At 40.4% G+C, this 18,442-nt stretch overlaps 1 protein-coding gene across 1 annotated transcript; it reads left to right on the forward strand.

Annotated features, from left to right (window-relative positions):
- Positions 1–357: 357 nt before the first annotated feature.
- On the forward strand, positions 358–12,595 carry med1 (mediator complex subunit 1). Its single transcript, XM_058620953.1, has 16 exons — positions 358–479; positions 2,546–2,652; positions 4,055–4,133; positions 4,592–4,646; positions 5,041–5,173; positions 5,320–5,348; positions 5,445–5,516; positions 5,758–5,832; positions 6,217–6,380; positions 6,495–6,606; positions 6,695–6,819; positions 6,920–7,041; positions 7,379–7,580; positions 7,685–7,780; positions 7,907–8,012; positions 8,100–12,595. The coding sequence occupies exons 1-16, from the start codon at positions 359–361 to the stop codon at positions 11,956–11,958; spliced, it is 5,457 nt and encodes a 1,818-aa protein (XP_058476936.1). The 5' UTR covers position 358; the 3' UTR covers positions 11,959–12,595.
- The last annotated feature ends 5,847 nt before the right edge of the window (positions 12,596–18,442 follow it).

An 18,442-nucleotide genomic window follows, 5' to 3' on the forward strand; every position in this document is an offset into this window, starting at 1 on the left:
TGTAAGATAACATGAAATAACATCCCAATTATTGTTATTGTGATATCATAATATAATATGGTGTTATGATTTTTAACTTATCATATCTCCTACCCTTACTGGACAGTTTTTTTCCAAAAAGGCCCCCTTCTGACCAGACTCCATGGTCAGTGGCCCCCAGGTTATTTAAGTTTGAGCTTGCTGGTCTAAAAAAATATATTATCCTGAAGTCCAAGAATCATAACACTCAATTAATATAGCCTAAAGTGTGATTTCACACAATTATGCAACAAAACAGTCCATTTGTCACTTGGATTAACAACACAGACTACAGTACGGAAGCCCGAAAGGTTGGGTTGGGGGACCATAGACTGGGACAATGGCGGCGGTGTCTGGTGCTACTATGCAGAGCGCCAGTCCTGCGAGAGAACTCACTGTCTCTGTTCAGCCTGGAGGGAACACGATTCATGGTGATCGGTCCAAAACCGAAGATGTAACAGGCAAGAATATGACCCGTATTTCATTTGTATTTAACGTTCTCACCTTTGTTATTAAAATGATCTGAGTTGCTAACGCTAGCTAACAGCTAACTCATCAATGCTAATACATGCTATCGACGTGTTTACAGTATTTGGTTCCTGACACAGTGTGTTGACGTGTTTGCGGACATTTCCAACACTCCGCTGCGACTACCAGTGAAAGACACATTCATGGCACCGGGCAATATGCTTGTGCTGTTGCTGGTACATAGTAGCTAGAACTTTGTAGTGAGCTAATTGCTAACGTTAGCAACTCGCTAACAACAACTTTATAGAAACGCCAACATAAAATTAGACGGTACACAAGTTTAACATCAAGTATACAATGTTTGCAACTTGCTCTGTTGATTAAAATAATGCAACTTGCCTATTTACCTAATGTTAACTAATATGCTCTATCAATGGAGTAGCTAGCTTGTTCTGGTAACAAAATATTAGCCCGCTGTTGACCGGACACTAGGTCCTGATTTGGGGATCTGTCAAGTAACTTCACTGACAAACGGCTTGAAATTTACGATTTCAGTTCTTTTCCATATTATCTCCAACGTTTGATTGAAGATTTTTTGGTTATTAGTAAATATGTTATTACTATTATTACTGTATTTCCCATGATTTGCATACATTTTTGCTGAAACACAAAGGAGATATGGTTTTAACTCCTCGAGTACTGATTGTTTAGTGGATGATAGTGAGTTGGGCTGTAACTAAAGATTATTTTCATAATCAATAAATCTGTTGATTGTTTTCTCGATGAATCAGGTATAAAATGTCATGAAATGTTGATCAGTGTTTCTCAAACCTGGATATGATGATGTTCTCAAATGTTCTTATTTTGTCCACAAACCAAAATTATTCAGTTTTAATGATTTCTTTGATCTATGGAGCAAAGAAACCAGAAAATATTAACTTTTAAGAAGCTTAAAATTAAGAAAAGTTATTGTAGCTATAAAAACACATTCAAAAATTAGTTGATTCATTTAATAATCGGTTCATCATTGCATCCCTATTAGTGAGGTTTTTCAGCTGTTTTGCCTTAGTATAACAGTATTATTATTGTATACAACAGTGATGCAAGCTATCATTTTTTTGTGTCCGATACTGAGATCATAAACTCAAGTATTTATCTACCAATACAGGGATTTAAGACTATGGTGCTGTTAACACTTTTGTGCTAGCCATTTGCCTTTTCATGCTTTTTCAAAGACTATGCTATTTATTCAAATGTGTAACAAATATCCTTTTCCCATAAAGAAGAAATATACAGCCCACAACACGACTCAGCAAAAATGCTGTTGCATATTTTTGTTAACATTTTTACAGTCTGTGCATAGTGAAGCCTGAGGTATACAGGATTTGTATCCAATTTGGCCCTTTTATCTGTCCGATATCTGATCCAGTAATTTTGACTAGTATCGAACCGGTTCATCCCTGGTCTTGAATGAATGAAAATTAATAAATGAATATTTCAAAGCTATCAATATCACTGTATATATAAAATGTTAGACGGTTAAAGATGATGCTTTTTGCTCCCATTTGAAAGCTGAAGAATCCATTTCATTGTGCTTTAAAAATGCTTTATGGACAGAAAACAATAAACGCCTGTTAACCAGAGAAAAGAAATCTCAAATCTACGCTATAATATCTAATATTTGCGCTGTCTCAAAGTATCACAGTGCACACATGTATGGATATATGTTGCTTTAATAAAGCTTTAATTTATTAATATTGATTAAAATTATTTTTATTATTAATTTATAACTCAGACCTACAAACGTATACTCCTTACATATTGTACATGTGTTTTGTTATTGTTAGTGACACTTTTTTGTGTTAAAAGTCATATTTATAAAGAATGACTGGTATACAGTCACAATTATGTTGATAAAGCCTAATTACATCATTTGTAGAGCTATTTTGGTAGCTGTTTTAAGAGAAAATGTCATACACAGTTACGGATTTTGTGATATTTTGTTTAAGACCTTTAAGTGAACTGCTTTCTGATGTGAAATTTTTCTTTGGTTTTCCAGAATCAGAGAAGCAGAGTCGCATGGCTGCTCTACTTGAGAAGCTTCATACCAAACACAATGCTTCACGGCCATGGCAGGAGACCTGCAAAGTTGTGCGTCAGGCCATGGTGAGATTTCATTTTGAAGTTTCACAAAATATCTGGAAGCTGTAGTCTTTGGTGATTGGGTGTCTTTCCTGGTTGTGTTTTGACAGCCAGGCTTGATTTTTCTGTGATGGCTGAGCCACATGGTGTAACAGAACGCAGGAAAAAAAACATATCAGGAGGTTTGCAAAATCAAACTGGTAACAGCCAGTATTTGATAAGCAAATTATCAATCCCACCCTAAAATTAGTCATTGTCTCACACATTAAAGTCATATTTAAAATGTACAGCAGCAGTAGTAGAGAATATTTCCTCAAGCACAAGTCCAATATATTGTATAATGAAATAAATGCATCAGCATCTGTGTGTAGTAAACAAGAATCAAATCAAATTAAATTCAATAAAATAATATTTTGAAACTTTTGTGGATGGGTCATAAAAATGTCCTTTTTTAATGTCAGGCAAAAAATAAGCCTAACACACAAAACAAAAAGATAAATAAATCTCTTCAGATGCACATATATAAATATCTTAACGTGTCAGCTGTCATGCTTGTTTCTCAGTCACGCTTGAAAGATGAAGCTCTGTTTAACTTGGGGTTTGCTTACAACAGTGCCATAATATACCTTTAAATACTGCTCTCTAACCAGCAAAAATACCAGGACTCATCAGTGTGATGCTGAGCATCTGTCAGTCCTGCGAATATTTCACAATAAAAGCCTTGTTTAATATGAATTGATTCAGGGAACTGAAATGGCAAAGTGATTTTACTTTGAAACAAAAACAGGAAATTTTTGATTTGTGGCATATGGAAAGATTGCTTAAATTGACAAGTGCACTGTCAAAACGTTGCAGTTGTCACTGATTTATGTAAATAGGTCTGGGTTCTGATCTGGACTGGAGTCGGCCATTTAAGTGACCCTTTTGTTCTTAGAAAGGATGACAATCCAGTAACTGGGTAGGTTTAACAAGAGCAAGAGATGTTTTTTTTATCAGTACCTTTGGGAGAACACGCATTCCCTGCACTGAGAATAATTAATCTGTGTTTGGCCTTTTTCATTGAGTAAAAACATCCTTAGTAGCAATTTCTTAAGTCCTTTGCAGACACACATGTAATATTAATAATATTGCAGCAGTACTAGCCACGGAGCCATACAGTCCCTGAGAGATTCATGGTTACCTAATTTAATATAAATTTACAGCAATTAATCACTGCATTGCACAGCATTGTTTTTAAATGCATAACTTGCCTTCTGGGCCATGGAAGCTATAGAAATGACATTTAAACGTGTGACCTTTTCATGCTGACTAAGAAATTGAAAAACAAACTTGGACGTCAAATCTTGTTGATGAAGCACTTTCATTCTTTCTAAACCTCTTTTTCTTCACTTGTCTTCTCTTTTTTTGTTACACTTATGTGTCCTAGGAGAAACGTGGTGCGATGAATGCCGCAGGTCACCAGCTCCTGCTCACCTGTCTGGAGACCCTGCAGAGAGCGTTGAAAGGTGAGACTGCCAACTCGGAGGACAGAAACACTGGGCAGTTGTTATTTTTTTCTTTTAGAGCATGGTACTTTTCAACAGTAGGAAGGGGATAATAACTATTTGTAAACATGGTTTTTGAGTTGCTGCACAATTATTCCACCAAAACCAGTGTAAATAAAGAAATCTTAGAGGCTTAGAGCAGGAAGCCTTCATCCCAAATCATTGGCATCTCACACCCTGGGGATGAAACTTAACAATCACCTGTTTTTCTAGCATCCATGCCTCTTGCATTTTTAAACGTTTTATTTAATGTTAATGAAAAATGGCACTAACCTGTAGTTTGGAGGTCAACTTATAAATGTTTCATCAGTCCTACATGTAGGTTTGTTCTCTGTGAACTCTAAGCAGCAGTTTAATTACATGTTTTCTTATGTGATGTTGAAATTTACCATTCTTTTCTTTTTTTTTTGTTTTTCCAGTCTCATCTCTGCCTTCCATGACTGATCGCCTAGAATCCATTGCTCGACAAAACATGTGAGTTTTTTTCCCCCTTTTTGCTCATGTTTTCTCGTCCACTCACCAGGTCTAGGGGCAATTTAGATGGTCACACTTAGTACAGGAAAAAGGGAAAGATGAAAGTTGGTCACACACACAATTATTTTTTTTCTAAATTTAGCTGAGAATAAGGTCACTGATTGGCTGACTACTTCACCAATAAAACATTGAAGGTTGTTTTTTATTTAAATGTTAATCCTTTTAACATTTAAAAAAAAAAGCTAATTCCATAGGACACTTTAGAATGCCTGTCCAATACAGTAAAGGCCTTTTTAAATGGCCTGAAGTGAAACGGGTGAAGAGGTGTTCGTGCACTAGGATGGAAAAGTAATGCATTTTCTTTCCGTCTATCTTTTTCTTCTCATCTCTGTAGGCTTGGCTCTCACCTCAGCCCATCAGGCACAGAGTGCTACATCACATCAGACATGTTTTACGTGGAAGTGCAACTTGACTCCAGTGGCCAGCTAGTGGACGTCAAGGTGGCTCATCAGGGAGAAAACCCCACGGTAAGAAATTATTTTGATTCTCTGTGATGAGACACAAATAGGTTTCTTTGTGTAAGCTATTTCCACTCATGCAACTGTTGATAGGACATTCCAGTGTATCATATCATTCTTTTCTTTCATTTGTTTCCTTCGTTTTTTGGCTACAGAGTTGTCCAGAGCTGATTCAACATCTAAGGTGAGTAGGAAATTCATTTTCCCGTGTTTTGTCGACTGATGCTGATACACATGAGACATTTGTGTCTTAACCACTCCCACATTTGCATGTGAACAGGGAGAAGAACTTTGAAGAGTTTTCCAAACATCTGAAAGGACTGGTTGACCTTTACAAGCTCCCTGGGGACAAGTAAGTGGACCTGAATGTCATAAGGATGATAGATTGACTGTTATGTTGCACTGATCAAGTCTGTAAATGGAAAAACTGATTAAATAATTATTCCCTTTAACTTTTGTGTCATGAACCGCTTTTTTCACTTTTCCTCACTAATTCCCATAAGGCCTGATTGAGGATGATTAATTCTCCTCTTGATTATTGTATTTTGTGTCAGTTGTAAGTAATTAAATGTGTTTTTCCTTCTGCATTTCAGTAAGATGAAAACCAAGATGTATATAGCACTGCAGTCTTTGGAGCTTGATCTCACCAAGATGATGCACATGTTTAGGTAAGTCCCTTAAGTGTCTTGTCTCATACATATATTATCCTTAGTGTCTTTTAACCACTAGGGCTAGGGGAACTAATGTGTCAGGATGTGATTAATGTTATTGGTCTCAAGGGCCAAAACTGGTTTGCTACCGAACATCAACAAAATGGGAAGACACACATTTACAAGATTGTTTTTAAAAAAGTCATATCACCATAGGTAGTGCAATTAGAAAATAAATTCTGTTTGTGTGCAACTTTTACTAGTTTACCCTCTTGTGGGTAAAATAGGTGTTTACTTAATATTAACATATTATAAACTACCCAGGGGTGTTCATTATAAACTTATAAAGTCACAATAAGGAGTAAATTGCCAATCTCTTTATGTTCTTTTTTTTTTTTTTAGGTTAGCAACCAATGCAAATACAGTGGAGACTATTCTTCATGGCAGCGTGGGCTTGCTGACAGCCAGGAGTGGTGGCCATCTTGTTACTCTTCAGTGTTATGTGTCTCCCTATGATATATTTGAAGAAGGGACAGGCTCGCATCTTAACTTAACAGACGGCAATGGTAAGTGCCACAGGCGTAATGAGCAACAGAATATACTGGTATATTGGCAGCAAGACATAGGCTAAAGGGTTGTAGTCATCCATACGTGACCTCTTTTGTTGACATTTTTTGCAGTTCCGCGCTCTCTGGGTGTCGGGGTGTCTGTATCAATCGAGGGAACCGCCGCCGTCTACAAGCTCCCAATTGCTCCACTCATCACTGGATCTCACCCAGTGGACAACAAGGGGTAAAATAAATTGTAGCTCAAAGCTATTTTACTGTTCCATTAAAGAGAGACACAAGAGATACACAACTGATGATTTTATCAATTTCAGGACACCTTCATTTTCCACTGTGACCAATTCCAACTGTGTGGATCTGCCAGCCTGTTTTTTCCTCAAGATGAACCGCCCCATGCCTTTCTCACTCTCCTTTATTCAGAGGATGGGAAATGCTACTTGTGAGTATACCTCATAACACTGTAAACTTTATCCATACTCAAGTCAACTGTTTGTGATGTTTTTATTTGAGAGTTTAGACTTTGTCTCTTTTTCTTTCAGCTATCCCAGTGTTTGAGACCTCTCCCAGCCTCTCACCCCTTTACCAGTTAATTGTCCAGAGCCAGCTCCTGGAGGAGGGCACCTCCACATCGCCACCATCCCACAACACGCACTTCTACTCTGTGAGCAGATGCTATACATGATGATTATGTACTTTTTGGTCGTTAGATTCGCAATGTAAAACCCCTAATTTACTCCAGTCCCTAAAGTCCAGTCTTGATGTTTGGAAAACAAAAACTCAATAGATATAGATATATGATTCATTTGTGTACAGTCTACACATATATTAATGGGTTTAGATTATGCTCGATCCAGTTACATTTAGGAGCTGTAATTTGAAATCAAATAGAGAGTAGAGAATCATTGAATATGTTTTAACTGTATATGTACACCCAAAACTAAATTTCAGATTTTTATTCATGTTGGTCTAAGAAAATGTTTGTTTCTGTCTTTTCACAGGTGTTGCCAGATCAGCAGCACTGTTATTTCTTAAATGGCGATGCCCCAGTACAAGATGGTCATTCTCTCCAAGGAGTGCTGGTGTCTAAGATCCCCTTTCGCCATCCAGCACAAGTGCCACTCTTGTTGGATATCATCCGACATCAGGCAGCATATAACATTTTGGTTGGCAGCTGTGTAAAACGAACGTCTGTCAAAGAAGGTGAGTGTCTGCCCTTTAAATCTACTGTATTTTCATCTGACAGCATGTACTGTTTTTCTTGTGTTAAATGTATTGACTTTTCATTGTTGCTGTTGTTCCCACAGACAGTGCTGGCCTTTTGCAATTTGAAGTATGTCCTCTCACTGACTCAAGTTTCAGTGTGTCTTTCCAGCATCCAGTCAATGAATCATTAGTCTGTGGTGAGCTCTCACTCTTACAATCAGTAAAATACAGTCATCCATCATATGTAGATCTATTTAAACAAATGTAATATGCAAGTTTAATGACAGTCTGAGTAAACATTGTTTTTCCCACTTGACTGTTAGTGGTGATGGAGGTGATCGACTCCAGACAGGTATCCTGCAAACTATATAAAGGACAGTCAGATGCCCTAATCTGCACTGATGACTTCATCACTAAAGTGGTCCAGAGGTGAGTTTGTTATTTGCTTTGGAGTTTATGAATGTGGATATTAAGTTTTCCTATAGTAATCTTGGAAATTGTTTCCCCCTTCCTTAGATGCATGTCCATCCCTGTAACAATGCGGGCCATTCGAAGAAAAGCAGAGACCATCCAGGCAGACACTCCAGCCCTCTCACTGATTGCACAAACAGTGGCTACCATGGTGAAAAATAACTTGCCACCATCCAGTAGTCCAAACTACAATATGGCAGCAGGTGATGGAACAAATCCAATGGAACTGCCTGGGCTCACAGGGGGCAATACACCAACCGGAGGACCACCTGGGGGACCGAATTTTACAAATCCAAATATTTTATTTGGAAAATCCCAAACAGAGAGGCAAGGCCAAGGAGGAGATTGCCTTTCCCAAGGAGGGGTGGCTGGCCAGCAACAGTTGCCACAGCAACAACAGCAAGGCCAGGGACATTCAGAAGACTTTAACAAAGTCGTCCAGAATCCAATATTGACAAGTCTCTTACAGATAACTGGAAATGTGGGTTCTAGTCCCAGTTCCCAAAATGCACCTCCACCACATCAAACTCCACCACCAACATCCTCCCCTGCTAGCAATACTAAGAATCACCCAATGTTGATGAACTTGTTGAAAGACAACCCCACCCAAGATTTTGCTACACTGTATGGTTCTAGTCCTTTAGAGAGGCAGAATTCTTCATCTGGCTCTCCACGGACAGAGGGGATGAGTGGAACCTGTCCTGGAGCCAGCACAAAGGGGAAGAAAAAGCGTCCACGGTCAACAGAAAAGGGTGCTGTTCTGCCTGGAACTGCTGTAGGTGGTACATTAGGCATAAAATCACAACAAGGATCTTCCATGCAGCAGCATCACCAGCACCATCCAGCCACACATGAGGATGATTTCCATCGTGAGCTCCTTTCTATGGATGTGGATGCTTCTCAAAATTCTATCTTTGATGTTAACCTGACTGGTGATGGGCTAGACACACCCCATAGCATCACCCCGGCACCCAGCCAATGTGGAACACCGCCCTCTGGTCCTGGCATGCCTTATTCCCAGTCTCATGTACAGTCTCAGCAACAGCAGCCACCGTGTACCATGCCTCCTCGAATAGCTCGCCTGTCTAGCTCTGATAGCATTGGACCTGATATCACAGAAATCTTGTCAGATTTACCTGAGCAGACAGGCAAAAGCAGTGGTGGCAGTCATGGGCAGCACCCTATGGGTAATGGTGGGGAGGATGGAGGCCCCCTTGGTACTCCCATTCGTGATTCCTCGAGTTCGGGTCAGGGCAGCACAGTGTTTGACTCAGACATTTTCAATACCAACAGCAATGAGATTCCTTTCACAGATGCTGCTGATCTGATTGCAGAAGCTGCTGCAACTGCTGCCACTCCCACCAGCGATTCCTCTTCCACCAACTTCTTCCCTGATGCTACTGACTTTAACCCTGATCTCCTCACCTCAGGCCATGGATTCCCCCCAAATTACTTTGATGACAGCTCTCCAAGTGCAGATGGAGACATGGACTTGGTCAAAGGTTTTGGTGCAGGCAGCCAGCAAAATACTCCAGCAGGAACACCTCAGAATCCTACTCCACATGGTCAGGGAACCCCAGAGCCCTCAATGAAGGACCCTTTTGATATGGGAATAGCATTTGGAGGCAACAGTGGTGGTGGTAAACCACTTCTGGGGCAAGCCCCCGATTTAGGAGACACACATGGTGCAGGTTCTCAGAGTCCCCTCATGATGGGCCTTGGAGCACCATGTGGTGACTTTAAAAGTGCAGAACCCAAACTTAAACAACAACAGGGACTTATGCGGCCAAAGGATGATATTGGGGGAAGCGGAGGGAGTAGCTCTGGTATTGGAATGGGAAGCAATTCCTCAGAAGGAAAACAGGTCAAACGTAGCAGGACCCCATCCAGTGAGGGAAAGTCTAAAGATAAGCCTCCCAAACGCAAAAAGTTGGACCCTGATGGAAAATCACCCTCTCACAGCTCTGGTGGTCGGCCATACACACCCCCTAGTGGTGGGTCAGGCTCTGGGGGAAGTATGAGTGGAGGAGGCTCCAAATCTCCTGGTAGTTCAGGTCGTTCACAAACTCCTCCCGGCGGTGCTACGCCACCCAAAGTTCCTAAAATCACAATTCAGATCCAAAAGGGGACCATAACTGGGGGTAAGAGTTCATCCCATAGTGGATACACGTCCAGCAGCTTGTCCACAAGCAGCACAGGAGGAGCAGGGGGAACCAGCAGCAGCAAAAGCCATCATTCTCACTCATCTTCTTCAGGAAAGATTAAGTCCAAAGAAGGCTCAATAACACAAGGTAACAGCTCTAAACCAGGAAGTGCTGGAGTAGGGGTTGGAGGTGGGCCATCACAGTCTAAAGGCTCCTCCCAAGGAATGGGTGTTGGCAAACCAGGATCTTCTCCAATCACTAAACATGGGCTGTCTGGGCCTGGAGGTAGTGGAGGTGGAATTGGCAGTGGTAATAAAACTAAACCCCAGGGGGGAAAGCCTTCTGGGTCCCTTATGAATCCCAACATAAAGCCCAATATCTCCCCTTCTCATTCCCGCTCTAGTGGTTCTAGTGACAAATTGTCCTCCCCTATGAAAATGCAGCAGTCCCAAGTTCCAGGAACACCACCTACTTCCAAGGCTAAGTCTCCAATGGGCTCAGGAGGTAGCAGCTCTGGAGGTTCCAAGTCTTCTTCTGGTGGAGGCATGAGCTCGCAGAAGCCCATGGGTGGGAGCTCTTCTTCTGGTTCCTCCTCATCCTCTGGCTCCTCCTCTTCATCTGGTTCCATGGGTTTCTCAGCAGGTTCTCAGTCTCAGTATGGGAGTGGTGGAGGGGGAGGAGGGCCTGGAGGAGGAAGTGGAGGCAGTGGTGGAGGGGGAGGAGGTGGAGGAAGTGGAAGCGGAGGTGGAAGTAGTGGGTCTTGTCAGAACAATTCAAATAACCCCAATGCCAAAGGCAAGTCTCCTAGCAGAAACAAGAAACCCTCTCTTACAGCAGTCATAGACAAACTGAAGAGTGTAGGTGGAGGAGGAGTGGGGGAGGATGGATGTGAGATTGGGCCACCAGTTGGGGGACCTGGTTCGGGATCCACTCCAGGTGGTGGCCCTGGAAACATTCCCACCAGCGGACCTACAAGCATGGTACCATCCAAACATGGCTCGTCCTCCCAAAGTATGGAGTATAAGCGCGAAAAATCTGATAAAGAAGCAAAAGCAAAAGTGTCTGTTTCTGGGGGAAACAGCAGCGATAAAAAACTGATGGACACAAAAACAGGAGGGGTTGGCACAACAGGTCTGGCCAAAATTATCATCAGTAAACCTGATGGTGGTTCACCAAGCATCAAGGCCAAAGTGCTGCAAAAATCAGGGGAGGGATCTGGGGACTCCATGCGTCCCCAAATTTCTAGCCTCAAAGCATCACCCCTCTTCAGTGGCTCTACTCCCAAACATGACCGCTCCTCCCCGAGCCATAGCCGCTCACCAGGTTACACCCCACTCAATCACGACAGTGAGAGTGAGTCAGGGAGCAGCTCAGTAGCTGAGAAGTCCCATCAGAACAGCCCCAGCTCAGATGATGACCAGACCATGCGCCCGCTTCCCCCGCAGGACTATATGAGCTCCATACCCCTCAGTTCAGGGGAGAAGCACAAAAAACACAAAAAGGAGAAGAAGAAGCAGAAAGAAAGGGAGCGGGACAGAGACAGAGAACGGGACAGGGACAAAGAGAAAAAAAAATCATCAATGCCCATGGGGCCGTCCTCACATCCAATAAAACCAGACAGTTGGTCGCGCTCGCCCATCTCCGCTTCAGATTCCTCTTTGTCCATGTTGGGTTCAGAGCGTCCATCCCGGCCCAGTCCAATGTATATGAGAAACGAAGATGATGACCTCATGGACTCGGCCCTTACTGGCAACCTGTAATTTTATGGAGACATTGTCTTTCTTCCATTTTTAACACATGCCTTTTACATTCAAATGTAACTATTTATTTAACTCAAGCCACATAGTGGAAGTGGCAATAAGAAAATTGTGGCCGTGTCTCATAGACCTGTAAAAGCTTTTAATGTCATGTCTTACTATTGGAGAATCAGTGAATAATGTTGTCACTCAAATCCACGTCAGAATATCCACTCTCTTAAACTTAATTTAGGAAAAAGCTTTAAACGGTGAATTTCTAGAAATCTTTGTATCATTTTTGTTTTCACCTTATTATGTACATCTTTAATAATTTCTGTCATGTTCTACTCATATTTAACACACCTGCCACTGTTCCTACATCAGTGTTAAACCAGAATGCCACTGTACTGTATGTTGTTAAAATAAGTGTCTGTTTAAAAGAAGTATTCAACAGTGCAGTGCTCGGTTGCCTTGTTTTCTGCATATAACTTTTTTTTAGATTTTGATACATTTTTACCTTTTGATGTGTAAATTAGCGTAAGTTGGAGAAGAATGCGACAGATGATGGGGACAAAGAGGTGAATGATTCATGCTGGTAATTTTTTTAAACTGTAGAACATTTGGAAGCTTGAAATAAATATTTCACTTCTGGAAAAAGAAATCACTGTTAAATATCTGTGTTCTAACAGAGTTGATTGTGAGGTTATCAGTCTGAGGGATTGTGTATCTAGTAGTAATAAATAAGTATTTCATTCTCTAAACATGTGCATGATTAATGTAATTTCTTTGCTTTATTTGTAGATGATGGAAATGTACACTAGATGGCAGCAGTGTATCAAATTTGGATGCTTGATCGTGGAACGCAAAAATTACTTGGTGCATTGTAATAACTTCCTTTCAGGCTTGATACTCAGAGGTTAAATGATATTACAGATGAAAAGTTGTGAAATCATGGCCTACGTTGAGGGCCTAAACAATGTGTGAAAAGTTCATATTGGGTTGTAGAGGTTTTGGCAAGTCACCGTCAAAACTAGACATTTAACAGACCTTGGAGGCTAAATATAAAAGCTGGTGCAATAATTAAACTGCACCTTCATTATGTATCTGTCAAAGTAACAGTTTGGAAAATGTCAAGTTTTGAAGTGATTATTTTTGTCTTCCCTCTTAGGAGTTCATGACAGTTATGGTCAGTGCAAACACAAGCAGCAGTTAAGTCTTTTTACATTCAAGTATCCTTCAATAGGGAGTCTGCATCATGAATTATTGTAAGCACAAAGGAAAGACGTTCGAACCTTTTCTTGCATGGTGAGCCCAAATGGAAAAACAGGAAACAGGCTGATTTGATACGTTTCTCCAGTTTCACTGACTCAAATGATTATTTCCCAGAAGCTCCTGCTTAACTGTTAATGAATAAAGTATTTTTAATGATTTAAGAAAAAAAAAAACTGACTCACAGCTTCTGAGGGAACAAAACGCTCCGCTCAAAATGCACAAGTTGCACAAAATGCATCAGCTATGTGCACTTGGAAAGCAGCTAAGCTCAGGGCGACGTGTCTCGTTGGTATCAGCAGTAATGGGAACAATGCTGCCATTACCCCAAAAGGACAAGGCAGGTCCTCGAGGGAAGGTCATCTAAGCCTTTGTACTGAATATTTAGTAAATCGCCCCCAAGGAACGATACAGAAAAGTATTATTTCCAGCTGAAGATGATACAACAACACAGCAGAGGGTTGTTTGAATGTTAACACTGTTGCTACTGCAGCACAAAAATGTTCCCTATTTACTTTGGATTGCTGTGCAAGCACCAATTCCACTAGTATTATTCTATGAATTCGTTATTCCTCTTTTTATTATTATTTTTCCACCCTTTATTGAAATGTAACTCCTGCAGATTTTAAGATATCCAAACTGCAACACGTTCAGCTCAATTAGGACACTATAGGATGTTTTCAGTTATTTCACAAACCTTTCAAGATTATTCAGTGTATTCAACTTTTCAATACCATAATCACACTTTATCAAGTTTTTTGACTTTTTCAGAAGTTAGCATTAGTGTGTATGGCATGAGCCAGAGTGGGGAGTGGTTGTTTGACTGATTAAAACATTTCTCTCTTCATACATGTTTTTCTACCAGACTATAGACACGTTTGTTAAGTTTCATATCATGTGACTACTGACGCTCAGTGACGTACAGAACTTGAGTTGTGACTCTCTGAGTGAGAGGAGAACCATCCAGCTTCTCCATAGACCACAATACAAACTGCCTCTCTCACTCCTAGACAAAAACTCACAAATCCCCCATTTAAAACTACATTTTATCAGCCATTTTTCACTCTGTATTCAGCAAAAAACACAGTTCAGCTCTATAATGTACGCTTTTCATTTTACAGTTGTTTGGATAGTGCGTTGTCTAGATTCTTTAAGGTTATTTACACCAAAATATTACTTTGTGTACTTACATTTTTGACAGTTTATTCCACAAAAATACTACTCATTCCACTAAAGAATCAATATAAACAAGTGAAACGTCCACAAACTTACCACAAAGGCGGTAGATGAACCAACTCCTCGCAAACCAACCGTGACCCCCATCGAGACAAAATGGCGTAAACCGTTTGACACCTAGAGGACGGCCGTGTGAAAAGTTGAGGCTCCCGTATGAAGACATATTTATAAGTTTTACTTGTTTATATTGTATTTGTATAGGTCGTAGACATGTATGACAGTAAACCATGTGGTCATTGTCCTGTACTGTAATGGGAAATTCTCTCTCTCTGGTGCTGTGAGGTACTAATATGCCGTGGCTTCAAAGGCCACCAGAGTCCTTTGAAGTGCAGCTTGAAGAGCGGCACCTGATTGTTAACTAACAGAGGTTTGCACTGATAATAATGTATGATTTTCTGACCTGGTCTGTGCAGTAACAATAACAGAAATACAATAGCATCAGCATCTCTGTACGTCACATCATTGCTATATGTTATTGTTAATCAATAGTGAATAGCCTACAAACCATAATGCATGCAGTCCATTGTCCTTTTTATCTAGCATTCAAACAAACACTTTATTTTTCTCTTCTCTGTGTTGTATGTATCATAAGAATAAGAATAATACGACATAGCTCTTTTCATGAACTCAAAGTCGCTTTACATCAAAAGCAAAATAATTATTTAAAAGGAAAAAAGACAACAAATAAACAAATAAATACAAATAAATTACCATTCAACATTAAAGGCAATCATTTTTGAGGAGTGATTTAAATGAAATTCAAATGCGTCAAAGGTAGCAGTGCTAACCACTTCACCGCCCCCTTTATCCCCTTTAGATACTTGTACTTTGACTGTGTACTAGTGGCACACAGTCGGTGCCCTTTTCATTTTCCACTGTAGAGCCTTTAAGGAAGGGACAACAACTCTGTTTCCTGTTATTATGGCCTTTCATACTGATTCTTCTCCTCTGCCACACGCAGAGAAAAAGCGTGCACTCAGATAAGAATATCATTAGAATCAGTGCGCCGGGTTTCTGCCAGGCCTCTACGACCAATTTATCAAGTGGTGGGGAAATAAAAGCCAAACTGCGTCTGCAGGCTCCGCTCCTCTCGAGCTCATTGACTCTCTGTTCCCTGTCAACCTTTTCAAACTGCTGATCTCTGCTCTTCTGCAGCGCAGCTAATTTCTCTATTGTCAACCGTGCCACTCAGACTTTCTGCCAGGCTCTACACTTATAGCTGCACTACTGGAAATATATCCACTCTTTTAGTTTTTTTTTTTTTTTTTTTTGTCATCCTGTCGTCTTGTGTGAACTCTTTCATTGTTCCTCGAGCACTGAGGTTGAGACTGGGTGGCTCTGTGGTGTTACTGAGCCACGCCAGATGTGGTTGGCGGACATAAATACTATAACTACTTATATAATTTTAGTTTTTAATGAACATTTGAAAGCACCTGCTCGTGTGTGTGTGTGTGCGTGTGAGTACATCCTCACAGCTGAGGCTACTGGCATGAATGTGGAATCATGGTTGTGCTGTTGTTTTACTCATTGTTTTAGTTCTTTGTCATTAAAAGCAAATTACCAGGTGTTTATCATATTCAATTTGAATAGCCTGTACGCATGATTATCATGCAATTGACAGAGTTTGTTAATAGGGTATGTTACACATGTTTCAAATAAAAACATGAATATATCAACCTGTGTATTATTTAATAGCTTAGTATTGAATGCACAATAACAAGGTGCTTATATACAGTACATGGCACGAGGCCCAGTTTAATATAATAGGGGGTCCTTTGTCTGAAAAACGTTGAAGAGTTTTTATTTTTATAGTTAAAAAATAACTATCTATTATAGGTGTTTAAAACTGACTTCTTGCATGATATGTGTCCTGGAGGACAGCAGAATTACAGGACACTATTATTGTATTATTATTATTATTGTTGGAAATGTTACAGATAATCTAAATATACAAGTTGGCAAAATGTGTAACATAAGTCCAGTTTTTACTTCTGTTAATATGGACTAAATACTTAAATAAACTGGAAAATGTCATAATTAACAGACAGATATGTGATCTTAGTAATGATTTAATAAAAACCCATATCACAAAGATGAGAATAACAACGTGAGCATTGTCTACCTCCATCTTGTCCTATCCCTTGTGTCCTCTTCTGTCTCCATCCTCCTCTGTCGTCTTCCTCTTTTCCTCCTGCCTGGCACTTCTATATTTGGACAACATCCTTTGCCCAATATAATCACTATCCCTCCTCAGCACGTGACCAGACCATCTCAACCTTGGCAAACTGTTCAACCTGAGCTGTTCCTGGAATATGCTCATATCTAATCCTGTCCATCCTCAGAAAATCTCAGTATCTTCAGCTCTGCCACCTCATGTGTTTTAGACAGGCCCACCAAGCCATACATTATAGCAGGTGTCACTAGTGTCTTGTAGACCTTCCCTTTCATTGTTTCACCCCTGACATTCGTCTCCACTCTCTCTTCTTCACCTCTTTTGTGCAATGTCCATTGCTTTGGATGGCTGACCCCAAGCTGAGACATTGCATTTAATTTAGATTCGGTGAATGGGAGAATTGTCATTGTCTTTGGTCAACCGGCAACAAGAGGGTCACACTGTACACCAGGGCTCTCAAATCCAAATGACCTGATGTAGTCTAGTGTTTCTTTTCCCTGTGTGTGTGTGTGTCTGTGAGTGTGACTGAATGACTTGTGTGAGAGTCTAGGACCTATAGGTGGATCTTTGGAGCTGATTGGTCTGATTGGAATTATTCTTGTTGCAGTCAGGTTTTTTTTATATTTTGTTTGGAACAATTGGGGACTTGTCCTGGCTTGGTCCAGATCTGAACATCCATGAGGTGAACTAAGTGTGTTTAGTGTGTACGTTTAGTGGCTTTTGTTGCATATCAGTAACTGTGTGTTGCTGTGGTAGCAACTTTGGTTTGTGGCTGTTTCACTCCACTTTGTGTGTCTTGTGTTTAAGCACAAACCTGAGTTTGTCTTTTGTGGTGTGTTACCATGTGTGCCATTTTGTTACCTTGTGGGAGTGGCACCCACTCATGTGGCTAATGTTGTGGATTCAGATCTGAGATATTCTGTCGCTTGTTTGGAGGTACAACCTAAGAAAATATGCAACGTCAGCATTTTGGTTGTATCAAACATCTCTTTAGGTCAGAAATGTTCTCTTTTTTATTTTTGTGCTTGTTTTTAAATAAACCTTTAAAATGGTTTGTTTAGTTTGTTGCCAGTGGTTTTAGGAAAAAGCAATCATGATAAAGGAATTCTGTCATATATCCACAAATGTAAAGACATTTGTGGATATATGACAGAATTCCTTTAACATGATCGTGTCAAAATGAATTTGGGATGCAAATTGAATCTATAAAATTTAAAAAACATACAGGAATAACTCACATAATTGGATATTAAGTAGTGGGCTGCATGAAATCTATTGGGTGGCTGCATGTGGCCCACGGGCTGCGAGTTTGAGACCTCTGCCTTACACTCAACACCCGACACAGCACTGCTGTAATGTGTTTTTGCTGCAGCTAGACCGACTTTACTGTGCCATGTTTTTCTTGGGTCTTCATTTTCTATGTTAGCAGATCTCTGAACTCGTGCTCCTCACTGATTCACTTTCACTTCTTACTCCACATCATTATTCTGTTCCCTTCAACCCAACCACCACTTTACCTCCGTTTTTTTTATCCTCTCCTCATTTCTATAGGTTAGTGTTGCATTCCTCATCACATCGTTTTGAGTTATCCGGATTTATTACATTGCATTTAATACACAAAAGATGCAGGCAGAGAGAGTTAAGCTGCCGTCTTCTCCTCAGCACATATGGAAGAGTTGCAGTTACTGATGAGCCATATAGCACTAAAATAACCTCTCAGCTTATCCTGCAGAGACGACGGGAAAGGAGGGGGGAGGTGGGGGGCATCATTTGGCAGTTAGTTAAGCTTTATGGCTGCACACAGACACACGTAAAGAAGAGAGAGAGATG

The sequence above is a fragment of the Solea solea genome, chromosome 21 (assembly GCF_958295425.1).
Source record: "Solea solea chromosome 21, fSolSol10.1, whole genome shotgun sequence".
Lineage (NCBI taxonomy): Eukaryota > Metazoa > Chordata > Actinopteri > Pleuronectiformes > Soleidae > Solea > Solea solea.